The sequence below is a fragment of the Periophthalmus magnuspinnatus genome, chromosome 21, assembly GCF_009829125.3.
Source record: "Periophthalmus magnuspinnatus isolate fPerMag1 chromosome 21, fPerMag1.2.pri, whole genome shotgun sequence".
In the NCBI taxonomy this organism is placed as follows: Eukaryota; Metazoa; Chordata; class Actinopteri; order Gobiiformes; family Gobiidae; genus Periophthalmus; species Periophthalmus magnuspinnatus.
The window spans coordinates 33,338,281-33,355,078 of record NC_047146.1 but is presented as its reverse complement, the minus strand read 5'-3'; the positions used below and the strand labels follow the sequence as shown (position 1 = coordinate 33,355,078).

At 39.7% G+C, this 16,798-nt stretch overlaps 1 protein-coding gene across 4 annotated transcripts; it reads right to left on the bottom strand.

Annotated features, from left to right (window-relative positions):
- On the bottom strand, positions 1–11,067 carry prkag3b (protein kinase, AMP-activated, gamma 3b non-catalytic subunit). Of its 4 annotated transcripts, none has more exons than XM_033986959.2 (13): positions 10,963–11,067; positions 10,568–10,634; positions 10,352–10,467; positions 9,539–9,620; positions 8,808–8,866; positions 8,631–8,676; positions 8,499–8,553; positions 7,716–7,842; positions 7,323–7,488; positions 7,210–7,247; positions 6,992–7,138; positions 2,131–2,224; positions 1–434 (listed from the first exon to the last, which is right to left on the bottom strand). In XM_033986959.2, exons 1-13 carry the CDS (start codon positions 10,978–10,980, stop codon positions 403–405), a joined length of 1,047 nt encoding a protein of 348 aa, XP_033842850.2. In that variant the 5' UTR covers positions 10,981–11,067; the 3' UTR covers positions 1–402. The 4 variants fall into 4 exon arrangements, with proteins under 4 accessions (XP_033842850.2, XP_055086427.1, XP_055086428.1 ...); XM_055230452.1 differs by having other exon boundaries at positions 7–434; positions 10,352–10,480; XM_055230453.1 differs by lacking the exon at positions 10,963–11,067 and adding an exon at positions 10,731–10,808 and having other exon boundaries at positions 7–434; positions 10,352–10,480.
- Between the last annotated feature and the right edge of the window lie 5,731 nt (positions 11,068–16,798).

Sequence of the window (16,798 nt, the reverse complement as noted above, 5' to 3'; positions counted from 1 at the left end):
GCGGTTTTATTGCATCTGCTGTTTTGCTCACAACATCGTGGATAAGAAAACTGACTAAAAGTTGAGCATGTTTCTGGACTAGAAACTGTCCTTTAGTTGATTTGGTGCTGTGTGGTAGACGGGACATGAGCGAGAGGCAGGACAGCGGGAGGGAGCAGGCCATATTTCAGTGTCTAAAGGTCTTTTATACATTTGCTCTCTTTTTTGGGCAAATATTAAACCTAAAAATATGTTGACCACGAGAGACTGAGGGGCTGGAGCAGCACCTGGGCCCGTCTGTGCACATCCCTGTAGACACATGTCCCCTAATAGTTTGGGTTTGGATCTCTCTGTGTGATTAGACAATTCTCAACATGAGTCGAGCCTCATTAAATACTTGAATATAAGTGCTGCTCGTCATCTTCACAGGAGACAGGGAGATCTCACGGCTATGTCTACAACACAGAAAGAGTGAATGTAATCAAAATATTTATCAACTAGAGTTTTTCTCTGAACAAGTTTACATGAGAAAATACAAATCTGATATAATGACATGCAATACAAACCCATGTTGTATTTCTAGTAGAACATATTGTACGTGTTTAAAGCGGTATGAAGTTATAAAGGTTAAAAGATGCTGTGTGTTCTATTTTGTAATAATAGTCTGTAACATTAAGGGCAAAGTAAACATAAGGTAAGACTGTATATAAATATGAGAGGAGCCAATGAGTCTTGTATTTTTGTCCATGATTCATATACAGTCTCTGGTAGTATTACATCAGTGCTGTCAAAAACAAGGATCAACTATAAACTATCAAACTGAGTTCTAGTTTTTTTTATTCAGCTGTAAATGCACCAGAGCCACACTGGCTGAAGCAGCTGTAGGGCAGAATGTGCAAACCTGTCCTACCTGAGACATGAGGGACATGAGAGAGCGAGGAGCAGCAGCCTTAAACTCTGTCTGAACTGGAGGAGTTTAAAAGATCGTGTTGGACTTTAAAAGTATAAACACTTAGAATAATGCTTGAGTAGACTTACTTCTGCAGAATGCACTAGTGAAGCAGTGGTGAACATTAAAGTAAGAGGAGACACAGAAAACTCATTTTTTCTATTTTTTTTTTTTATCAGTTTGGTCTCTTAATAACAAGCATTTATGTGGAAACAACAAAACTATCTGCACTGAAACATGTTTTAATATTTAATTTAATGAATGTGCTTCCATAGAGTTCTGTGGGACAGTGACTCCAGAGGCTCTTTTCTCTAAACACAGGCATAAAGATGAGCCCTTAAAGCAGCACCAAACACACAAACTTTAGTCTGGCACTTCATAAGATTTTGACTAAACGTACAGAAGAGCTTTTTATATCTAATTCAGATCTAGTTTACTCAAACAAATTAAACACTAAATAAGATCCAAAATCCTCTGTGTATTTTGTATGATCTAATATGACGACAAAAAGAACATCATGTGATGTTTTCTATTTGAAAACATCACATGATGAAACACTATATATATATATATATATATATATATATATATTTTTATTTTTATTTTATTTATTTATTTTTAATTTTTTTTTTTTTTTTTTTTTTCTTACATTTATATAAATGAACTACAGCAGAAGCTGCAAATAAATAACTAAGTGTAAATGTGTCCTGTTCACCTGCAGTGTCTCGCCTTCAGTGTTTCAGGTAAAAGGTTCAGAAGAAGTTGAAAACGTTGCCTGATTCACTGCCTGATGTTCTCCACAGAAACATTATGGAATTTCCACAGTATGGCATTAAACTTATCAATCTTCATGGACACAAGCAGGAAACAACACAAGGCCAAGTTACAGGTAAGATCTGTGGCAAAGCGACCCTGCCCACAATAAGAATAAATGTTTTGAAGATATTTTTTAGCAATACAAAAACTTAGATAGGTTTAATGCCATACTGTGAAACATTCCAGCCAAAGCAATAACATTTCCATGGAGACAATCGGATGATGTACCAGAAAAGTTTCACAGTGCAGTTTTAAATAATGTAAAAAATATATAATAATGGTGACTAGTGAAGGACAGTTTTCAAAGTCCAGAACAAAGTAAAAATACAATAAAACTAGAAGAGAAGAAAAGGTCAAAGGTCACTAGGCCTTGAGTGCATTAATACCTGCAGGAGACAGGATGAGCGCCTGTAAGATGTCGGACAAAGACACTATGCCCCTAACCACCTCGTCACAATCGACCAACACCAAACGATGCACCTACAAACACAAAACGCACTTTGAAACACACAACCAGAGTCATGTTTACACTGTACATACAAACACACAACCAGAGTCATGTTTACACTGTACCTACAAACACACAACCAGAGTCATGTTTACACTGCACCTACAAACACACAACCAGAGTCATGTTACACTGTACCTACAAACACACAACCAGAGTCATGTTTACACTGTACCTACAAACACACAACCAGACTCTGAGACATGTTTACACTGTACCTACAAACACACAACCAGAGTCATGTTTACACTGTACCTACAAACACACAACCAGAGTCATGTTTACACTGCACCTACAAACACACAACCAGACTCTGAGACATGTTTACACTGCACCTACAAACACACAACCAGAGTCATGTTTACACTGCACCTACAAACACACAACCAGAGTCATGTTTACACTGCACCTACAAACACACAACCAGAGTCATGTTACACTGTACCTACAAACACACAACCAGAGTCATGTTTACACTGTACCTACAAACACACAACCAGAGTCATGTTTACACTGTACCTACAAACACACAACCAGACTCTGAGACATGTTTACACTGTACCTACAAACACACAACCAGACTCTGAGACATGTTTACACTGTACCTACAAACACACAACCAGAGTCATGTTTACACTGTACCTACAAACACACAACCAGAGTCATGTTTACACTGCACCTACAAACACACACATGTGAGTCATGTTTACACTGTACCTACAAACACACAACCAGAGTCATGTTTACACTGTACCTACAAACACACAACCAGAGTCTGAGTCATGTTACACTGCACCTACAAACACACAACCAGAGTCATGTTTACACTGTACCTACAAACACACAACCAGAGTCATGTTTACAGTGCACCTACAAACACACAACCAGAGTCATGTTTACACTGTACCTACAAACACACAACCAGAGTCTGAGTCATGTTTACACTGCACCTACAAAAACACAACCAGAGTCATGTTTACACTGCACCTACAAACACACAACCAGAGTCATGTTTAAAATGTACCTATAAAACACGCAACCAGAGTCATGTTTACACTGTACCTACAAACACACAACCAGAGTCATGTTTACACTGCACCTACAAACACACAACCATAGTCTGAGTCATGTTTACACTGCACCTACAAACACACAACCAGAGTCATGTTTACATTGCACCTACAAACACACAACCAGAGTCATGTTTACACTGTACCTACAAACACGCAACCAGAGTCATGTTTACACTGTACCTACAAACACACAACCAGAGTCTGAGTCATGTTTACACTGCACCTACAAACACACAACCAGAGTCATGTTTACACTGTACCTACAAACACACAACCAGAGTCATGTTTAAAATGTACCTACAAACACACAACCCAGAGTCATGTTTACACTGCACCTAAAAACACACAACCAGAGTCATGTTTACACTGCACCTAAAAACACGCAACCAGATTCATGTTTACACTGCACCTACAAACACACAACCAGAGTCATGTTTACACTGCACCTACAAACACACAACCAGAGTCTGAGTCATGTTTACACTGCACCTACAAACACACAACCAAAGTCTGAGTCATGTTTACACTGCACCTACAAACACACAACCAGAGTCATGTTTACACTGCACCTACAAACACACAACCAGAGTCATGTTTACACTGCACCTAAAAACACGCAACCAGATTCATGTTTACACTGCACCTACAAACACACAACCAGAGTCATGTTTACACTGCACCTACAAACACACAACCAGAGTCTGAGTCATGTTTACACTGCACCTACAAACACACAACCAAAGTCTGAGTCATGTTTACACTGCACCTAAAAACACACAACCAGAGTCATGTTTACACTGCACCTACAAACACACAACCAGAGTCATGTTTACACTGTACCTACAAACACACAACCAGAGTCATGTTTAAAATGTACCGACAAACACACAACCAGAGTCATGTTTACACTGTACCTACAAACACACAACCAGAGTCATGTTTAAAATGTACCTACAAACACACAACCAGAGTCATGTTTACACTGCACCTACAAACACACAACCAGAGTCATGTTTACACTGTACCTACAAACACGCAACCATAGTCATGTTTACACTGCACCTACAAACACACAACCAGAGTCATGTTTACACTGTACCTACAAACACGCAACCAGAGTCATGTTTAAAATTTACCTACAAATACGCAACCAGAGTCATGTTTACACTGCACTTACAAACATACAACCAGAGTCATGTTTACACTGCACTTACAAACATACAACCAGAGTCATGTTTACACTGTACCTACAAACACACAACCAGAGTCATGTTTACACTGTACCTACAAACACACAACCAGAGTCATGTTTACACTGCACCTACAAACACACAACCAGAGTCATGTTTACACTGTACCTACAAACACACAACCAGAGTCATGTTTACACTGTACCTACAAACACACAACCAGAGTCATGTTTACACTGCACCTACAAACACACAACCAGAGTCATGTTTACACTGTACCTACAAACACACAACCAGAGTCTGAGTCATGTTTACACTGCACCTACAAACACACAACCAGAGTCATGTTTACACTGTACCTACAAACACACAACCAGAGTCATGTTTACACTGTACCTACAAACACACAACCAGAGTCTGAGTCATGTTTACACTGCACCTACAAACACACAACCAGTCATGTTTACACTGTACCTACAAACACACAACCAGAGTCATGTTTACACTGCACCTACAAACACACAACCAGAGTCATGTTTACACTGTACCTACAAACACACAACCAGAGTCTGAGTCATGTTTACACTGCACCTACAAACACACAACCAGTCATGTTTACACTGTACCTACAAACACACAACCAGAGTCATGTTTACACTGCACCTACAAACACACAACCAGAGTCATGTTTAAAATGTACCTACAAAACACGCAACCAGAGTCATGTTTACACTGTACCTAAAAACACACAACCAGAGTCATGTTTACACTGCACCTACAAAACACGCAACCAGAGTCATGTTTACACTGTACCTAAAAACACACAACCAGAGTCATGTTTACACTGCACCTACAAACACGCAACCAGAGTCATGTTTACACTGCACCTACAAACACACAACCAGAGTCATGTTTACACTGTACCTACAAACACGCAACCAGAGTCATGTTTAAAATGTACCTACAAACACACAACCAGAGTCATGTTTACACTGTATCGACACACACACACACATGTGAGTCATATTTACACTGTATCGACACACACATGTGAGTCATGTTTACACTGTACCGACACACACACGTGAGTCATGTTTACACTGTACTGACACACACACACATGTGAGTCATGTTTACACTGTACCTACACACACATGTGAGTCATGTTTACACTGTACCTACACACACACATGTGAGTCATGTTTACACTGTACCTACACACACATGAGTCATGTTTACACTGTATCGACACACACGTGAGTCATGTTTGCATAGTACCTACACACACACATGTGAGTCATGTTTGCACTGTATCGACACACACACACACACACACACATGTGAGTCATGTTTACACTGTACCTACACACACACACACACATGTGAATCATGTTTGCACTGTATCGACACACACACACACACACACATGTGAGTCATGTTTACACTGTACCTACACACACACACACACATGTGAGTCATGTTTACACTGTACCTACACACACATGAGTCATGTTTACACTGTACCTACAAACACACAACCAGAGTCATGTTTAAAATGTACCTACAAACACACAACCAGAGTCATGTTTACACTGTATCGACACACACACACACATGTGAGTCATATTTACACTGTATCGACACACACATGTGAGTCATGTTTACACTGTACCGACACACACACGTGAGTCATGTTTACACTGTACTGACACACACACACATGTGAGTCATGTTTACACTGTACCTACACACACATGTGAGTCATGTTTACACTGTACCTACACACACACATGTGAGTCATGTTTACACTGTACCTACACACACATGAGTCATGTTTACACTGTATCGACACACACGTGAGTCATGTTTGCATAGTACCTACACACACACATGTGAGTCATGTTTGCACTGTATCGACACACACACACACACACACACATGTGAGTCATGTTTACACTGTACCTACACACACACACACACATGTGAATCATGTTTGCACTGTATCGACACACACACACACACACACATGTGAGTCATGTTTACACTGTACCTACACACACACACACACATGTGAATCATGTTTACACTGTACCGACACACACACACACACACACACACACACACGTGAGTCATGTTTACACTTTATCGACACACACATGTGAGTCATGTTTACACTGTACCTACACACACACGTGAGTCATGTTTACACTGTACCTACACACACGTGAGTCATGTTTGCACTGTACCTACACACACACACACACGTGAATCATGTTTACACTGTACCTACACACACACACACACGAGTCATGTTTGCACTGTACCTACAAACACACAACCAGAGTCATGTTTACACTGTACCTACACACACGAGTCATGTTTACACTGTATCGACACACACGTGAGTCATGTTTGCATAGTACCTACACACACACATGTGAGTCATGTTTACACTGTGGGCCCTAAAGCGACTGACCTCGGCCTTGGCGATTCGCCCCATGATGGTCTCGAGTGTTTCGTGGGGGTAACACTTGAGCACGCCCTCCACCCAGCAGGTCCTGGAGGACAGGGCCTCGCGCATCGTCATGTTTAAGTTGTTGTAATTCTTTTGAGCAGCAAGATTCTGAAATACAACATTAATAATAAAATATATCTTACAAACAGAAGTGAATAATGAACAATGAATGAACTTACAATGACATCAAACCTGGAATATAAGGCCACCACTTTCCCTAGAGATTCATAAAATGTATGACACATAAAAGCAGAACTTTTCTCAGTGAATGTCAAAGGTTGAAAGGTCAAACCTTGTTCGTTGACCACGGGTAAAGCCGACACTCTTCTTTCTACAAAAATGGTCAGTGCTTCGTAAACGGTGGCAGATTCCTGCACAGTGGCGATCTCTCTAAAAGTCCCGATTCCCACTTCACTGATGCGTCTTTGCAAAAATCTAGGTTTGGGAATCAAGTCGCCCTGATGAAAAGGAACAGATTAAACAATTTTGAGAATATCAATAACACTTTATTAAAGAGGAAGTTTAAATCTGTCACTGGACAAATCGTTGTAGGAGAGAAGACGTTTCATCCAAGACATTTCTTCAGTTCTTCAGTGAAACGTCTTCACTCCTACAACAACTTGTGGATCAGACCTGGACAACTGAGGGATTAAACAGAAATAACACATGTTCTTCATCAACTTACAAAAATGTAAAGAAATTTCAGAATCCTCTTGTGAGTGAGGATGTGAAGGACATTTCCAGATACAGGGTCAATAATGGGCAAACGGTGAATCTTATTTTTCAACAGTGAATAAACTGCTTCAAACAGACTGCAAAGGAAACAACAAAAGCAAAAGGTAAGCACACTGAGATATTTATTTAAGATAATGCTTATTCTAAACATAATGCTCTAAAGTCTGATATTACGCAGTGTTGACTCCAGTGAGCTTTTAGCCATGATGGAACATGTTTTAGCTCATTAAAAACAGCCCTGGGCTGGTGTTTTGTTTCATTCACACATGTTTGAGAAACACTATTATTAGTCTGTAAAATCTCCAAAGCTCAAAATGCTCTGTTCCACCTTGTGATGTCATTCATTGGTCATCTTAAACAGCTGTTTGTAGCATAAACGGAACTGCTATAATAAGACTAAATAAACATTTATTGTCCTTTCTAAAAATGCTTTGCTTTGCTTTTCATTCAGTTGAGATTAGCACAGAAACCTCCTGTTGCAGCAAGAACAAAACCTGTAACGTCAGTCATGCATCTGAAATGATCCAAATGATTCTAGTGAAGGTGTTTGAAGTATTACCACATGATGACATCACAAGGTGGAACAGAGAGAAGAACTTACCCTAAATCTGCAGGTTTGTGTGTTAAACATGTGTGAATGAAACAAAACACAACTCCAGGTCTGTTTGTGGTGAGTAAACATTAGAGCACAGATAAGTAAAGCTTGTATCGGCCGTGTAATCACACCGTTTACCTGCTGTCAGGAGTGATGCTGATGAGCTTATTAGAAGAATATTTGAGGTAGATCTCTGAAAAGAATCACAAAACAGCTTTTGATGATTTGACATGAATGAAAACCTCATTTGAGTTTGATTTTAGCACTGACCTCTCCAAGTCTCTATTTTATGTTCTTCCAGCTCATAGATCTGAACCTGCACAGTCATTTTCCAGTTAAGTTAATTTGATATTGATCACATCAAACATCTGTGAATGTGCCATAAACTGTATTTTTACAGTTTAAAATGTCATAAACTGTATTTTTACAGTTTATGCATGTGCTCACCAGAGGAGACTTGTAATAGCGATGAAGGATGTTGATGAAGTCAGTGATCGTCAACATGCCTGAGTAAGATCAGAAAAACATAATTCACATAAAAGATCAGAAAAATGTCATTCATATAAATGTTCCTAAACATTCAAAACCAGCGGTGTACACTGGAGACAACTAAAACTTTAGACATGAAAAGCACCGTTTGTAAAGTACTGATAAGACTCTAGGGGTTCATATACAGAAACACACATCATTTATAAGATAAAAAGTCTGTGGGAGTTCTGAAGGACCTAAAGAGACTCACAGGAAACACAGCTGAGGCTGTAACTTTGAGTTAAATGTGTAACTGCTAAAGGTCGAGCCACAGCCACTCTCATGCTCTGATCCTCAAACACCTGAACCAGGACGTGCCTAAAGTCACTGAGAGCTAACCAGTATATGTCAGATGCCCCGCAGACCCACTGGTGTAGCAGCACGCTGAAACAAATCCTTCCATTTACCCAATGTAGTCATGTTATTATGTATCATCCTGAAATATGATCAACACAAGTTTCAGCTACTTCATTGAAGCTCTTTGAGTAATCCTATATTTGAAGAATTTGTGTTTTCACTTATCCCCTAGCTCCACGCAAAGCACACGTACACGCCATGTACAAGTACAAGCACAAGTACACGAGTACATACCACGTACGAGCACACACCAAGTACAAGTAAGTACTAGTATACAGTGTCTAGTGCCTTACCTACAAAACACTGAAGCTTGTTGTCCCAAAGTGGTGCTGCTCTAACACCATTTGCCACTAAAGCGAAGAAGGCCTTTTTCACCTGAAAACACAAAGATCTTCACTGATTTTCACAGAATGACTCCCTGCAGACGATCACTGATCACTGGCTCCCTGCAGACGATCACTGATCACTGACTCCCTGCAGACGATCACTGACTCCCTGCAGACGATCACTGATCACTGACTCCCTGCAGACGATCACTGATCACTGACTCCCTGCAGACGATCACTGATCACTGACTCCCTGCAGACGATCACTGACTCCCTGCAGACGATCACCGACTCCCTGCAGACGATCACTGATCACTGGCTCCCTGCAGACGATCACTGACTCCCTGCAGATGATCACTGATCACTGGCTCCCTGCAGATGATCACTGATCACTGACTCCCTGCAGACGATCACTGATCACTGACTCCCTGCAGACGATCACTGACTCCCTGCAGACGATCACTGACTCCCTGCAGACGATCACTGACTCCCTGCAGATGATCACTGATCACTGGCTCCCTGCAGACGATCACTGATCACTGACTCCCTGCAGACGATCACTGATCACTGGCTCCCTGCAGACGATCACTGATCACTGACTCCCTGCAGACGATCACTGACTCCCTGCAGACGATCACTGATCACTGACTCCCTGCAGACGATCACTGATCACTGACTCCCTGCAGACGATCACTGACTCCCTGCAGACGATCACTGATCACTGACTTCCTGCAGACGATCACTGACTCCCTGCAAACGATTACTGATGAAAGAACTTACTTGGAGAGTTGTGTCGAAAATGACGAGTTTGGAGCTGGTGGGGATGGCGTCGTAGCAGCAGTGGCTTTTCATGAAGTTCATATAAATAAAGGTGTCAGGGGCATGTTGACTTTTACCTAAACACAAACACTTCAGGATCGTGTTACCGGGGCACGTCTTCAGTTCTAACAGCTCCTCCACATTTAACACATGGCTAAACACATAACTTGTTCATACCACTGGTCTCTGTAGAAAGACTGGACTCCTCTTCATCTTCATCATCGTCAAACTCAAATAATGGAATCTGAAAGAGTAAAGTGTTACTAAAAGCTACATACATGCTTTTACTTAAGTTAAAACTCATCAAAAATATACAAAAAAGAAAAACAAAACAACAAACATCCGTAGTGTCCATGTTGGTCAGTAGGGTAGTGGGTTAGCTCATTTGCTGAGGTGTTTATTTCTGCGTATCATCGTGTTAGAGATTCTCGTACGTCTCTGGTATGGCAGCCTGTGCTACTGTTTACATTGTGCAGACAAGAACCAGCCGTAGGACCTAGCATAGCGCTGTTACATAAAGGACTTTGGTCTAAGTATAAAATGAGTCACACACACACCTCACTCTGACTTACCTCGGCCAGAGGCTCCATGGCCCGGGACAGCGATGAAAGACAGAGGACAACCTACTGACAGCTGTCAAACCAAACTATGTAAAGAGCCACCCAGCCCCAAGAGGCCCGGCCAAGACATGATCAGAAGAAGAAATACACCAAAAATAATGCAGAGAGAAGAGTTCAGCGACAAAAGCTCCTGTGGCCAAACTGAGTGAACCATGAAAGTGGAAAAGACCAGGTCTAAATCTGGACTGAGGCTGAGGGACGAGAGGACGGAGCTATTTTGTGCCTCTCTCTCTCTCACACACACACACACACCCCACACACACACACATATACACACAGTGAGAGGCAGGAGAATAGTGTGATAAAGAAGAGTGTGATAAAGAAGAGTGTGATAAAGAAGAGTGTGATAAAGAAGAGTGTGATAAAGAAGAGTGATAAAGAAAAGTGTGATAAAGGAGAGTGATAAAGAAGAGTGTGATAAAGAAGAGTGTGATAAAGAAGACAGTGATAAAGAAGAGTGTGATAAAGAAGAGAGTGATAAAGAAGAGTGTGATAAAGAAGAGTGTGATAAAGAAGAGTGTGATAAAGAAGAGAGTGATAAAGAAGAGTGTGATAAAGAAGAGTGTGATAAAGAAGAGTGTGATAAAGAAGAGTGTGATAAAGAAGAGAGTGATAAAGAAGAGAGTGATAAAGAAGAGTGTGATAAAGAAGAGTGTGATAAAGAAGAGTGATAAAGAAAAGTGTGATAAAGGAGAGTGATAAAGAAGAGTGTGATAAAGAAGAGTGTGATAAAGAAGAGTGTGATAAAGAAGAGTGTGATAAAGAAGAGTGATAAAGAAAAGTGTGATAAAGGAGAGTGATAAAGAAGAGTGTGATAAAGAAGAGTGTGATAAAGAAGACAGTGATAAAGAAGAGTGTGATAAAGAAGAGAGTGATAAAGAAGAGTGTGATAAAGAAGAGTGTGATAAAGAAGAGTGTGATAAAGAAGAGTGTGATAAAGAAGAGAGTGATAAAGAAGAGTGTGATAAAGAAGAGTGTGATAAAGAAGAGTGTGATAAAGAAGAGAGTGATAAAGAAGAGAGTGATAAAGAAGAGTGATAAAGAAGAGTGTGATAAAGAAGAGTGTGATAAAGGAGAGTGATAAAGGAGAGTGATAAAGAAGAGTGATAAAGAAGAGAGTGATAAAGAAGAGAGTGATAAAGAAGAGAGTGATAAAGAAGAGTGTGATAAAGAAGAGTGATAAAGGAGAGTGATAAAGAAGAGTGATAAAGAAGAGTGTGATAAAGAAGAGTGATAAAGAAGAGTGTGATAAAGAAGAGTGTGATAAAGAAGAGTGATAAAGAAGAGAGTGATAAAGAAGAGAGTGATAAAGAAGAGTGTGATAAAGAAGAGTGATAAAGGAGAGTGATAAAGAAGAGTGTGATAAAGAAGAGTGATAAAGAAGAGTGTGATAAAGAAGAGTGTGATAAAGAGTGTGATAAAGAAGAGTGTGATAAAGAAGGGTGTGATAAAGAAGAGTGATAAAGAAGAGTGTGATAAAGAAGAGTGTGATAAAGAAGAGTGTGATAAAGAAGACAGTGATAAAGAAGAGTGTGATAAAGAAGAGAGTGATAAAGAAGAGTGTGATAAAGAAGAGAGTGATAAAGAAGAGTGTGATAAAGAAGAGTGTGATAAAGAAGAGAGTGATAAAGAAGAGAGTGATAAAGAAGAGAGTGATAAAGGAGAGTGTGAGAGTGTGACAAAGAAGAGAGTGTGATAAAGGAGAGAGTGTGATAAAGGAGAGTGTGATAAAGAAGAGTATGATAAAGAAGAGTGATAAGGAGAGTGTGATAAAGGAGAGTGTGATACAGAAGAGTGTAATAAAGGAGAGTGTGATAAAGGAGAGAGTGTGATAAAGGAGAGAGTGTATTAAAGGAGAGAGTGTATTAAAGGAGAGTGTGATAAAGGAGAGCGTGTGATAAAGGAGAGCGTGTGATAAAGGAGAGAGTATGATAAAGGAGAGTGTAATGAAGGAGAGAGTATGATAAAGGAGAGAGTGATAAAGGAGAGTGTGTGATAAAGGAGAGAGTGTGATAAAGGAGAGAGTGTGATAAAGGAGATTGTGATAAAGGAGAGAGTGTGATAAAGGAGATTGTGATAAAGGAGAGAGTGTGATAAAGGAGATTGTGATAAAGGAGAGAGTGTGATAAAGGAGAGAGTGTATTAAAGGAGAGAGTGTGATAAAGGAGAGTGTGATAAAGGAGAGTGTGATAAAGAAGAGTGTGATAAAGAAGAGTGTGATAAAGAAGAGAGTGATAAAGAAGAGTGTGATAAAGAAGAGTGTGATAAAGAAGAGTGTGATAAAGAAGAGAGTGATAAAGAAGAGAGTGATAAAGAAGAGTGTGATAAAGAAGAGAGTGATAAAGAAGAGTGTGATAAAGAAGAGAGTGATAAAGAAGAGTGTGATAAAGAAGAGTGTGATAAAGAAGAGTGATAAAGAAGAGTGTGATAAAGAAGAGTGATAAAGAAGAGTGTGATAAAGAAGAGTGTGATAAAGGAGAGTGATAAAGGAGAGTGATAAAGAAGAGTGATAAAGAAGAGAGTGATAAAGAAGAGAGTGATAAAGAAGAGTGTGATAAAGAAGAGTGATAAAGGAGAGTGATAAAGAAGAGTGATAAAGAAGAGTGTGATAAAGAAGAGTGATAAAGAAGAGTGTGATAAAGAAGAGTGTGATAAAGAAGAGTGATAAAGAAGAGAGTGATAAAGAAGAGAGTGATAAAGAAGAGTGTGATAAAGAAGAGTGATAAAGGAGAGTGATAAAGAAGAGTGTGATAAAGAAGAGTGATAAAGAAGAGTGTGATAAAGAAGAGTGTGATAAAGAGTGTGATAAAGAAGAGTGTGATAAAGAAGGGTGTGATAAAGAAGAGTGATAAAGAAGAGTGTGATAAAGAAGAGTGTGATAAAGAAGAGTGTGATAAAGAAGACAGTGATAAAGAAGAGTGTGATAAAGAAGAGAGTGATAAAGAAGAGTGTGATAAAGAAGAGAGTGATAAAGAAGAGTGTGATAAAGAAGAGTGTGATAAAGAAGAGAGTGATAAAGAAGAGAGTGATAAAGAAGAGCGTGATAAAGAAGAGAGTGATAAAGAAGAGAGTGATAAAGAAGAGAGTGATAAAGGAGAGTGTGAGAGTGTGACAAAGAAGAGAGTGTGATAAAGGAGAGAGTGTGATAAAGGAGAGTGTGATAAAGAAGAGTATGATAAAGAAGAGTGATAAGGAGAGTGTGATAAAGGAGAGTGTGATACAGAAGAGTGTGATAAAGGAGAGTGTGAGTGTGACAAGGAAGAGAGTGTAATAAAGGAGAGTGTGATAAAGGAGAGAGTGTGATAAAGGAGAGAGTGTATTAAAGGAGAGAGTGTATTAAAGGAGAGTGTGATAAAGGAGAGCGTGTGATAAAGGAGAGCGTGTGATAAAGGAGAGAGTATGATAAAGGAGAGTGTAATGAAGGAGAGAGTATGATAAAGGAGAGAGTGATAAAGGAGAGTGTGTGATAAAGGAGAGAGTGTGATAAAGGAGAGAGTGTGATAAAGGAGATTGTGATAAAGGAGAGAGTGTGATAAAGGAGATTGTGATAAAGGAGAGAGTGTGATAAAGGAGATTGTGATAAAGGAGAGAGTGTGATAAAGGAGAGAGTGTATTAAAGGAGAGAGTGTGATAAAGGAGAGTGTGATAAAGGAGAGTGTGATAAAGAAGAGTGTGATAAAGAAGAGAGTGATAAAGAAGAGTGTGATAAAGAAGAGAGTGATAAAGAAGAGTGTGATAAAGAAGAGTGTGATAAAGAAGAGTGTGATAAAGAAGAGAGTGATAAAGAAGAGAGTGATAAAGAAGAGCGTGATAAAGAAGAGAGTGATAAAGAAGAGAGTGATAAAGAAGAGAGTGATAAAGGAGAGTGTGAGAGTGTGACAAAGAAGAGAGTGTGATAAAGGAGAGAGTGTGATAAAGGAGAGTGTGATAAAAAAGAGTATGATAAAGAAGAGTGATAAGGAGAGTGTGATAAAGGAGAGTGTGATACAGAAGAGTGTGATAAAGGAGAGTGTGAGTGTGACAAGGAAGAGAGTGTAATAAAGGAGAGTGTGATAAAGGAGAGAGTGTGATAAAGGAGAGAGTGTATTAAAGGAGAGAGTGTATTAAAGGAGAGTGTGATAAAGGAGAGCGTGTGATAAAGGAGAGCGTGTGATAAAGGAGAGAGTATGATAAAGGAGAGTGTAATGAAGGAGAGAGTATGATAAAGGAGAGAGTGATAAAGGAGAGTGTGTGATAAAGGAGAGAGTGTGATAAAGGAGAGAGTGTGATAAAGGAGATTGTGATAAAGGAGAGAGTGTGATAAAGGAGATTGTGATAAAGGAGAGAGTGTGATAAAGGAGATTGTGATAAAGGAGAGAGTGTGATAAAGGAGAGAGTGTATTAAAGGAGAGAGTGTGATAAAGGAGAGAGTGTATTAAAGGAGAGAGTGTGATAAAGGAGAGTGTGATAAAGGAGAGTGTGATAAAGGAGAGAGTGTGATAAAGGGGAGAGTGTGATAAAGGAGAGAGTGATAAAGGAGAGTATGATAAAGGAGAGTGTGATAAAGGAGAGTGTGATAAAGGAGAGAGTGTGATAAAGGAGATTGTGATAAAGGAGAGAGTATGATAAAGGAGAGTGTGATAAAGGAGAGAGTGTGATAAAGGAGAGAGTGTGATAAAGGAGAGAGTGATAAAGGAGAGCGTGATAAAGGAGAGTGTGATAAAGGAGAGTGATAAAGGAGAGAGTGATAAAGGAAAGAGTGATAAAGGAGAGAGTGTGATAAAGGAGAGAGTGTGATAAAGGAGAGTGTGATAAAGGAGAGAGTGTGATAAAGGAGAGAGTGTGATAAAGGAGAGAGTGATAAAGGAGTGATAAAGGAGAGCGTGATAAAGGAGAGTGATAAAGGAGAGTGATAAAGGAGAGAGTGATAAAGGAAAGAGTGATAAAGGAGAGAGTGATAAAGGAGAGAGTGTGATAAAGGAGAGTGTGATAAAGGAGAGAGTGTGATGAAGGAGAGTGTGATAAAGGAGAGAGTGTGATAAAGGAGAGAGTGTGATAAAGGAGAGAGTGTGATAAAGGAAAGAGTGTGATGAAGGAGAGTGTGATAAAGGAGAGAGTGTGATAAAGGAGAGAGTGTGATAAAGGAGAGAGGGGCCACAGGTTTTTTTTAAACGGTGGAGACACAAACAGTTCTGTGCATCTCTGCATCATCACATCTTTAGGTTTTAACTGTTCACCAGAAAAACCTTTGCTATTTAAATGATGCCATAATTTAAATATAAAACTTGGAAATTTAAGGGCAGCACTGAACTCAAAACAAGGTCCAAAGAACTCCTTACATATGACGAAAAGTGACCAGTATCAGACGTTTGTGTCTGCCCCATACTCTATGCACATATTCTTCTTTATACAGTCTATGGTTTGCACGGCGTTCAGGTTTCATCAGGCCGTTACATGTTGGACTATTTTTAGCCGGAGGCTGCAGCTGAATCACCCTCCTTAAGTTATGACCGCAGCTGCAAAACCTACAGTGAGTTTAAAGGCACTTAATACACGAAATCAAACACCCCCAAGTCAGAGTGAGTATTTCTGCATGACCATGACCAGAACCAGCACACACACAGAGCTCTACAATCCCACAAAATCACTGACAGAGAACCCATAACATGAGCACGAGGTTCCAGTCACTGCTTCAGAGAAAGATTTGAATAGTTCCCTATTACGCTGCCATCATAGCCTGGCCATACATTCAATGTTAACATACTGAACAAACCCCTGTTTCAGGAAAAAATAAAACCCAGAAACCAGA

Coding starts and splice junctions, on each gene's coding strand:
- prkag3b (XM_033986959.2), bottom strand. Junction 7,489..7,715: donor TGAAATTTCTTTACATTTTT/GTAAGTTGATGA, acceptor CCTTTTCATCAG/GGCGACTTGATTCCCAAACC. Junction 7,248..7,322: donor ACCCGTGGTCAACGAACAAG/GTTTGACCTTTC, acceptor ATGAATCTCTAG/GGAAAGTGGTGGCCTTATAT.